Here is a 10,955-nt window from a genome sequence, read left to right on the forward strand (position 1 = left end):
CGACAGATGTAATAGTATTGTAGAATGAAACATTGTTAGATGTTTGTTTTGTTCGACAGATGTAATAGTATTGTAGAATGAAACATATTTGGATGTTTCTATTATTTTTTCTTACAGCTGTGGTAAGCTCATGACTAAAATGTGAAATTAAAGCTTGCTGAAATCATTCAGTGGCTTGAAAAAAGAAAGAAACATTGGTTAAGAACAAACATTTCTTATTTACATTAATTTTTATGTCTGACACTAGATCCATTTATTTTTATTTGTGATATTTTCTGAATTATGTAGTATGTTAACTAATGAGTATACTAACATGTTATTTTCATTTCATTTTTTGAAGTTTGATAAATATACTATAGTTATATCACTGAATTATTTTTGCTTGTTTTACCTTTAACTATTTTTATGTGAGTTAATTAATGCATTATGTTTGTCATTAGATATCTTTAGAGTCACAATCAGCATAATAATAAAATGCTAAACATAATGATTAGTTCACAGTAAATCAGAACAAATCTAAATAAGGTTTGTAATGTGTGTGTTCAGTGAGATGTGATTCAGTGTGCAGTGTCGACTAACAGTACGAAGAATTAAGTTGTGGCAGAATGCTACAAGTTCTTCAAATACCTATACAATGATAGGTTTCTTTTTTGTGAGTGTAAAACACTTAAATACACCATTTCAATTTATGATACCTCACTATTATAAAGGCTTGGTTTGATCTGATGTGTCTTTGATATGAGGAGTGGAATTCTCCGAAACTAGTCTGGCTCACAGACACACCCCCAATGAAAGGATAGACCATTCCAAGCTTTTACTTGTTGTTAAACAAATTTTTAAACAACTTTATTCAAACATCTAAATAAGATTAATCATATGTGGTCAGTTTGTAGTGTGTAATGATTAGGTTTGTGTAGTCTAAGTTAAATCAGAATACTTCTAAATAAGGTTAATCATATGTGGTCAGTAAGAAGTGTTTCAGTTTGTAGTGTGTAATGATTAAGTTTGTGTAGTCTGAGTTAAATCAGAATACATCTAAATAAGGCTTATATGTGGTCAGTAAGAAGTGTTTCAGTTTGTAGTGTGTAATGATTAGGTTTGTGTAGTCTGAGTTAAATCAGAATACTTTTAAATAAGGCTTATCATATGTGGTCAGTAAGAAGTGTTTCAGTTTGTAGTGTGTAATGATTAGGTTTGTGTAGTCTGAGTTAATTCAGAAAACTTCTAAATAAGGCTTATCATATGTGGTCAGTAAGAAGTGTTTCAGTTTGTAGTGTGTAATGATTAGGTTTGTGTAGTCTGAGTTAAATCAGAATACTTCTAAATAAGGTTAATCATATGTGGTCAGTTTGTAGTGTGTAATGATTAGGTTTGTGTAGTCTGAGTTAAATCAGAATACTTCTAAATAAGGTTAATCATATGTGGTCAGTTTGTAGTGTGTAATGATTAGGTTTGTGTAGTCTGAGTTAAATCAGAATACTTCTAAATAAGGTTAATCATATGTGGTCAGTTTGTAGTGTGTAATGATTAGGTTTGTGTAGTCTGAGTTAAATCAGAATACTTCTAAATAAGGCTTATCATATGTGTTCAACAAGTTTAATGTTTGTTATGAATGCAGAAGTACATAATAGCTAGTATGCCAACTAAGAAAATCAAAAAGTATGGACTATGTTTTGCTGTAATGATTTTTTATTTTGTGTCCTGATCAAAATTCTGGCATGGTTGAGCTCTCTGTGTTTGTTTGTTTTAAATTTGTTTGTGTGAAAAATTATACTTATGTTATTAAGGTACTGGAATAGAAATATTAAACTCATAATATTAATAGTGATGGTATCAGAAGAAATACAAATGTTAGTGTAGAATGTTTATCTATCTGTATCAAAGTAAATCAAATAGTATGAAATGATTGCACCCATGTCCAGTCTTAGAAAACACATGTTAAGATATCATAACCTTTATATTTATAAAGTAATAGTAGTGTCCATTGTTCATATTGGTCTAGATATATTTTGTTTTGCTAGGAAAAACTTCTAATGTAAAGAGGAATTGACTTTAAAACCTTCCTAAGTGTAATAAAAGGGGGCATGTAATTGGTCTAAATTCATGTTCCAGACTGCATTAGTAACTTCATGTGCCAGAAGATAAGTCATGTAGATTATATTTTGGCATATTAAAATAAAAGTGAAAACACTGTCTGGAAATTGAGTAAATTGAAAAAAGGACTTTTTTTTATGAGGAAGATTGACAGCAGTATATGTAAAAATGGAAAATAGAAAGAGAGAGGCCTGCTAGTAAGGCCTTGCTTGAAATATTGATGCTTTCACCACAGACTTATAGTATATGTTGCTTTACTCCAAAGCTTTGCCTTAGCAACCCATTTCCATCTGTTTGTATTCTTAGGGTCTTTTGGTAAGCACTCATCGTCACAAACAAAACAATTCATGCTGAATTCAAACTCAGATAATCTACTTTCAAGGTGTTCACACCCTCTAAGAACCCTGTCATCCTGTACATGCCGATTCTCGTTGTGTTGTGACTTTGATGTATAACTTGAGATATATTTTATTGTTCGTATGGGATAGTTTTCTAATCATTCTTGAAGTTCTTTATAAAGAATGTTTTACTGCTAAATATTTATTATCTTTATCCCCAATTCTCCACCAGTAATAAGTGAATCATTTGGTTGATGTTTCTGTTGTATTGAAGCATCAACGAAGGTACAACATCCTGTAATTATAGTTCATATTAAAACTGATAGATGGTGATGCAATCAGCTTTATATTATTTCCCACTCATATTATTTGTACTGAAGCTTTGAAATTGGTTTTAGTGTCACTTCAAGAATTATCTGAATGAACCAAACATGTATCATCTTTTAGATGTTGGTTTCAATATTTTAATCTCTATAATAAAAATATCTTTATTTGAAAGCTACCATGCTAACTGGGTACCGATCAGAATATTTAACAGGATACACTGGAGGATTCATTTTACCAAAAGAAAAAATTAGTAGCATGCATTTTTATGCCTTTCTTTATTTTTAGAGCGTCACAATATGACTTTAATCAAACAACTTTGGATGTATTATTTTAGAGTCAAACTTACTGATTTTATTAGAAACTACATGTGAATATTGGCTTACATTAACATTTGTTTGATTTCACAGACCACACTGTGTCCTTTTCTGATTGACCCATCTTTGCGAGCTGTTGATTGGCTAAAAAGTCACTTGAAAGAATCTCAATTTGAGGAAGTTAACCAACAGGTAAGAGAACTTAGCATTTTCAGCTCTTTTATTTCACTCTATTGTTTTATAATGTTTAAAAACATAGGTCATAATAACAAAACATTAGAAGGGTTTTTGTACTGATTCGGGTAATTTCTCAATGAATTAATTTTAAGTAAGAAAAGTCAATCTTGAGTACAAACTACACATTACACCTTATTGACAACCATGTCTAGTTCCAGTAGATGACATCTTATTGACAACCATGTCTAGGTCCAGTAGATGACATCTTATTGACAAACATGTCTAGCTCCAGTAGATGACATCTTATTGACAACCATGTCTAGCTCCAGTAGATGTCATCCTACCAACAAGCATGTCTAGCTCCAGTAGATGTCATCTTATTGACAACCATGCCTAGCTCCAGTAGATGTCATATTACTGACAAGCATGTCTAGCTCCAGTAGATGACATCTTATTGACAACCATGTCTAGCTCCAGTAATGTCATATTACTAACAAGCATGTCTAGCTCCAGTAGATGTCATCTTATTGACAACCATGCCTAGCTCCAGTAGATGACATCTTATTGACAACCATGTCTAGTTCCAGTAGATGACATCTTATTGACAACCATGTCTAGCTCCAGTAGATGACGTTCTATTGACAACCATGTCTAGCTCCAGTAGATGACATCTTATTGACAACCATGTCTAGCTCCATTAGATGACATCTTATTGACAACCATGTCTAGCTCCAGTAGATGTCATCTTACCAACAAGCATGTCTAGCTCCAGTAGATGACATCTTATTGATAACCATGTCTAGCTCCAATAAATGTCATCTTACTGATAAGCATGTCTAGCTCCAATAGATGTCATCTTACTGACAACCATGCCTAGCTCCAGTAGATGACATCTTATTGACAACCATGCCTAGCTCCAGTAGATGTCATATTACTGACAAGCATGTCTAGCTCCAGTAGATGACATCTTATTGACAACCATGCTTAGCTCCAGTAGATGTCATATTACTGATAAGCATGTCTAAATGAATATCAAAAGTTTTTTCAGTAAAATTTTCTTTTATTTTCTCTACCAAAACTGGATTGACCTTGGTCAATTTGACCACCACATAAAAATGACTTCACATTATAAAAAACAATTAAGTATTAATTATGTTTAAAATGAAGACTTTTTATAAAGTTTTATTTCTTAAATTTACACCCTCTCAGAGTACACAGATAGTTGTTTATCATGAGGACAGCTTTATGTAAACAAAAGATGAAATTGTCAGCATATAATAGAATTAATTTAGAAGTTGATTAAATAACTTACACGTGTGGTCAAACACATTTTCAACCAGACAAATAAAGACAACATGTTCAGAATGTTCCCAACTGTTTATTCCATAAATTTTGATTGATTAGAAGAACCAACTTAATATTGTGAATTAGTGAAATTTCTGTTTAACATTTTCTCCAGGATCACAACTTTGTGACCAGTCTGGAACTTTCTGTGAGATTTGGAAAAACTTTACTCGTTCGAGATGTAGATACACTTGAACCTATACTATTCCCAGTGTTGAGAGGAGATCTCACGAGTCAAGGTACATTTATGTAAAGCATGCCAGTTGACATATGTTTGAATTATATTCATTGATAAATATAAGTAAATTTGGAATTTAATCATTTTATCAATTTCTCTGTAAATATTTATTGAGTTAAGTATTGTTGTCTTTAATCAAAGGCTAGCCTTCTGTATAGAATTAAAACATATTTCAAAATTCTAAATTTCTATGTAATATAGGATAATTGATTAGAGATTTTACTTTTAACTCCTTCTTAGGAGAAGTAACAGTTTAATACAAAGTAAAATATAAAAACTGTTATAAGAATTTTTCATGATCATAGAGTGTTTTTAGACTAAAATAGTTTTAATGAATGCATTTTTCCTTTTAAAGTTAATTATTTTTCATCAGATTGCTGATGCACATTTATCTGTTTATTCTTGTTTACTGTACATTCAGGACCACGTTATGTCATTCAGATTGGGGAAAAGTTAATAGACTATAATGAAAATTTTCGGCTTTTCTTGACAACTCAGAACTCATTGATTGAGCTTCCTCCTCATGCTTCATCAATTTTAACTACTGTTAACTTCACCACTACTAGGGCTGGTTTGACTGGACAGGTGAGTCTTATGCTAGATCAGTTGACCTTAAAACAGTTAGCTATATATAACTTTACAGTTTGAATAATATATTCAGTGCAGTTCTAACAACTCACCATCACCATTACTAGGTCTTGCTTGACTGTACAGGAGAGATATGTGTACCAGTACTGTTGTCCATAATACATGTAACTCCATACAGAATGTAATATAGTGTTACCTGTACTGTTGTTCATAAATTCATGGTTTCCAATATGGTCTTACCTCCTCTCACACAAAACTATCTCAATCTTCTTTCTGGCTTCTAATCATTGCTGAAAAAATTTTCACACTCGGTGCACCAGTCTATATATCCCACCAATTTCTGGCCACTATTGAGCATGTACATAGCATGTGACTACTCTCCACCAATAGTATTGTGCCAACTATATTGGCACAGGTAGCTCCCTCTGCTCTTCCCTCACAATTCTTACTTTTGAGAATTGATGCTGTTGTTTAGATGTGTGTTTTTTTTTTGCATGTGGCTACCATTTGTGATTGTGCTTCTTTACCATTTCAAATTTTTTTTTCAACAGTTTTATTTCACTGTGTTTGCATTCAATTGTTTCAACAATTTTTTTTTGCATTTGTTTCTTGTTACTTAATTATAAGAGATCTTAGTATGAATTCGCAGTTCAATGTATCGATTACAGAAATTCCCATTAAAGTTGAAAATGCTACTAGTATTAGGTTTGACTTTATCTGCAGAGGAGGTAAAGGCCTTAATTTGCAGGGAGCTAGATACATATGTTCAGCAGGCAATTTCCTCTTTGTTTCAACTTGATAATGTTTCTGAGGAAAAATATGATATAGTATAGTATAATATAATATAATTCAAATATAATCAAGGAGAAAATGATGTAGACTCTCTTTTTCTGGCACCTTATTTCAATCTGTCATTTTCTACACCTCTTCAGGAGTTTTCCACTTCTGGCACCTTCTTATTTCGATCTGTCATACTCTACACCTCTTCAGGAGTTTTCCTCTTCTGGCACCTTCTTATTTCAGTCCGTCACACTCTACACCTCTTCAGGAGTTCTCCCCTTTTGCCACCTTCTTATTTTGGTTGTCACACTCTACGCCTCTTCAGGAGTTTTACCCTTCTGGCACCTTCTTATTTCAGTCTGTCACACTCAACATTTCTTCAGTTCTGGGTCTCCGTGCTTTCAGATCCTGGATCTTCTTTTCTGGGCCCACAGTCACCGCATTGTGATATTAGCTTGCCATGTTCCTGGAGCCCTGAATCTGGTTGTAGATCAATTATTTCTTCCCAAAAGATTTTCCCCATGGTGTGGTCCATTGACCCACAGATCTTTTGGTGGGTGTGTTCCTAGCTGGGGACACCTCATATATGCCTTTGTCACCTACTGGAACACCAAACTTCCATCCTCTTGGTCTTCCATTCCATACTCACTAACTCTGGGGTTGATGCATTTAGTCGAGATTGGAGGTGTCTTCACATCTATGCTTATCCTACTATTTGATTCCTCTCCAGAGTTCTATCCCTAATTGAAACCACTCTATGTGTAGTCCTGCTGGTGGCTCTGTATTAGCCAACACAACCCTGGTTCCCAATGTTCCATCCTTTACTTGTACAACCTCCTCTACTCTTACCTCTCTTGGTCTCTATTCTGTCTAACCTCGATCGGACATTGTTCATCCAGATGTCACCACTCTGTGTCTTTGTGCATGGTTTTTGTCAGGTCCATTGCTTCGGCCCAGGAACTGACTCTATGTGTTGCACCTTTTCTTTCTCATTCTGTCAGACCTTCATCTGTGTCCATTTACCAAAGGTGATAATCTACCTTCCACCTTTTGTCTCTTTGACCATGTCTAACTATCGGGCAACCTTGTCAAACAACTTTTGTTTCTTCTAGTTTCATAAGGTTGCAATCTCCATAACTTTTCTTCTCATCAAACATGTCATCTCACCATGTCTAACCATTGGGCAACCTTGTCAAACAACTTTTGTTTCTTCTAGTTTCATAAGGTTACCATCTCCATAACTTTTCTTCTCATCAAACATGTCATCTCACCATGTTTTTGGCTACTCATCTTTGTTGTCCATTGGAAAAGATTGTTCAGGTCAGAATGTGGACTACTCCCAATACCTTCATTGCTCATTATCTGCACGAGCTGGCTGTTTCTTACTCGGGTGGATATCGTTATCCTCCTGTGGCGATTCTACACCATTCCATTCGCCTTTGACTGGGGTAAGTCTTTTTTCCTACCATTTCATTTCTTTTTTCAACCAATGATAATGGAATCCCACTCTATGGCAGGTACTGCATGGTCATGTATGCTTTGCCTCAAACCCACACTATTTGCTGATTGTGCTATAATGCTCACTGTAGAGATGGGGTGTTCCACAAGACCACTGGTGGCATACACAGCGGTATATACATATATTTCTATATATCAGTAAATTTCACTCAATGGTGGACCATCACTCATGGACCTTATGAGTAAAACAGAAAAGGATTTCTGCCCATTCTCGCCAACCCTTTGATTTAATAAATCGGGTTCAGTCTGCTTTCCAAAATAGGGATTCGCAGATACCTAGTGCAGAATGTAATATGGAGTTACGTGTACTATTGTCCATAAATACATTAACTTCATACAAAATGTAATATGCTGTTACTTGTACTGTTGCCCAGGGATACATATAACTCCATACAGAATGTAATATGTTGTACTGTTGCCTATAGAAACATGTAACTCCATACAGAATGTAGTATGTTGTTACTTGTACTGTTGCCCAGGGATACATGATCAGGCTTCATATTTCAGTATTTCTTGAAACTTATTAAAGATTTGTCATCTACTGTGTTATAAAGTGAGCAGAAAACACAGCAACAAATAGTTTCAAGTTAACATAAGTAGAAGCATAAATAAATAAATTATATTCCATTTGGAATATTTTATTGTACCGTAATCATGTATCTGTTGTGAAAATATTTTATAAAATGACTTTATTTTTACTCTTATTTCTAAGTTTTACCTTAAAGGCTTGCATGTGATCAGATTCTGGTCAGGTCGGGCCTCAGGTGAGTACTCAAGATTAAGTTCTTGAGTTTGGATACTAGAAATGTACAATTGACTCGTCCACTGAAGCGGTTGCCTCAGTTTCCTCGCCCTAAGGTCAGCCCTGGTTGATGAAAACATACAAGTTAATGATGAAAATGTGTTGCTGTATACAAGTATTAAGTGCTGTTCTCTTATTGTTTGCTGTTAATACTTAAATTTCACTTCAAGAAAAGACTATCATCAAAGAAAGTTCTGTTATAATTTGTTTAGTTTCTTGATGTCCTTAGATATTTTCTACCTACTGATAAGTTCTGAAATATTTAACAAAACTGTTATGTTGTGATTTGATTATTTTATTGATTGAATTCAACTGTGTAATGAATGAAAGCTTCTCTTTCAGCTCTTGGCAGCTGTTCTGCAACATGAGAAACCTCAGCTAGAGGAAAGAAGGAGTGAAGTACTTAAGCAAGAGGAAGAACAGAAGCTTCAGCTCACCCAATTAGAGGAGTCACTTCTGGAGCAACTTGCCTCAGCTCAAGGAAACATCCTAGAAAATAAAGAACTAATAGCCTCATTAAACGAAACAAAATCTAGCAGTTCCCGCATTACAGCTGCACTAAAAGAGTCACATCAGCTACAAGCTTCATTAGATGAGGTCAGAAGTTAAATAGCTATGTAGCTACAGTCAGAAACTGTCTTGTCTGTCATATCTTGATGAGGTCAGAAGTTAAATAGCTATGTAGCTACATTCAGAAACTGTCTTGTCTGTCATAAGTTGATGAGGTCAGAAGTTAAATAGCTATGTAGCTACATTCAGAAACTGTCTTGTCTGTCATAAGTTTATATTTTAGCATAAAAATATGTTAAAATACAACTATGTAGTTAATATGTTGTGTACATTAGTTGCTAATGATAATTAGTAACTGTATAATACAACCACAGTATGTTAATAAATTCTGGAACACATACATTTAACCAGTAACTTTATAATACAACAACAGTATGTTAATAAATTCTGGAACACAGACATTTAACCAGTAACTTTATAATACAACCACAGTATGTTAATAAATTCTGGAACACATAAATTTAACCAGTAACTTTATAATACAACCACAGTATGTTGATAAATTCTGGAACACAGAATGTCTGTGTTCCAGAATTTATTAACATTCTGTTGTTGTATTATACAGTTACTGGTTAAATGTATTACCAGTAACTTTATAATACAACCACAGTATGTTAATAAATTCTGGAACACATACATTTAACCAGTAACTTTATAATACAACCACAGTATGTTAATAAATTCTGGAACACAGACATTTAACCAGTAACTTTATAATACAACCACAGTATGTTAATAAATCCTAGAACACAGACATTTAACCAGTAACTTTATAATACAACTAGAATGTATTTGTAAATTCTATGACGTGTAAAAGTATAATAATATAAAATTATAAAGACAAGTAGAGAACGACATATACGTAACCTAACTAGCTATAGTAACATAGAAAGTTTTAATGCTACAAATGTATTGAAACAAAAAAGTCAAAACTACAAAAATTTTAAATTTCATAAATTTCATCCCTACTTTGGCAAATCACTGCAATTATGTTAGTCTCAGCCAAAATAGATATGATTTTGTTTTAAGTTTTTGTTGTCTTTCAATACTTATTGTACCATTAAGACTTTCTATATCATTACAGCTAGCTAGGTTACGTATATATTGATCGCTACTTGTCTTTATAAAATTAGAATTTTGTTATTATACAAAAGTCATAACTAACAGTATTATGTTCCATAGGAACGAAAAGGGTATCTACCTCTTGCTCAGTTTGGAAGCAATCTGTACTTTCTGATCTTGGAACTTACTAAATTGAACACAATGTATCGCTTCAGCTTATCATCATTCCTCAACTTGTTTAATCGAGCTCTGCAGACTAAGGCTGTAAGTATCGTGTGTGTGACTGGTGTCAGTCAGTGAACTACATATTATTTAACTGTATTTCAAAGTGAAGTGTATACAGGTATGGAGTAAAACTTTGGTGTCAGTCAATGAACTATATATTATTTAACTATATTTTAAAGTGAAGTGTATACAAGTTGCTTGTTTAGTAAAGAATGGATAAATATTTTGTGATGGAATTTTAAACAAGTGTTAAATTAAAAGGACTTTACAGTTTCTTCAAGAATTATCTGTCTGGAATTATCAACATTTTCGAATATAAAGGAGATAAATCAGCTGTATAGTTAGGACTTTCTGTATGTGTTGTACAAACATATTGTAACAGATAAAGGATGTATGTCAGCTGTATAGTTAGGACTTTCTGTATGTGTTGTACAAACATATTGTAACACAGATAAAGGATGTATGTCAGCTGTATAGTTAGGACTTTCTGTATGTGTTTTACAAACATATTGTAACACAGATAAAGGATGTATGTCAGCTGTATAGTTAGGACTTTCTGTATGTGTTGTACAAACATA

The 10,955-nt window shown here is 33.4% G+C and overlaps 1 protein-coding gene across 1 annotated transcript in view; it reads left to right on the forward strand.

Annotated features, from left to right (window-relative positions):
* Positions 1–10,955, forward strand: part of LOC106473642 (cytoplasmic dynein 2 heavy chain 1-like) — a gene marked incomplete at its 3' end in the record, with an annotated part of 44,873 nt that overhangs the window by 29,693 nt on the left and 4,225 nt on the right. Inside the window, exons 14-18 of the mRNA XM_022402048.1 lie at positions 3,167–3,265; positions 4,710–4,833; positions 5,254–5,417; positions 8,863–9,117; positions 10,273–10,416. Of these exons, the coding sequence (XP_022257756.1) occupies positions 3,167–3,265; positions 4,710–4,833; positions 5,254–5,417; positions 8,863–9,117; positions 10,273–10,416 (786 nt within the window). The remainder of the gene's footprint in view (positions 1–3,166; positions 3,266–4,709; positions 4,834–5,253; positions 5,418–8,862; positions 9,118–10,272; positions 10,417–10,955) is intronic.

The sequence above is a fragment of the Limulus polyphemus genome, unplaced genomic scaffold, assembly GCF_000517525.1.
Source record: "Limulus polyphemus unplaced genomic scaffold, Limulus_polyphemus-2.1.2 Scaffold6361, whole genome shotgun sequence".
In the NCBI taxonomy this organism is placed as follows: domain Eukaryota; kingdom Metazoa; phylum Arthropoda; class Merostomata; order Xiphosura; family Limulidae; genus Limulus; species Limulus polyphemus.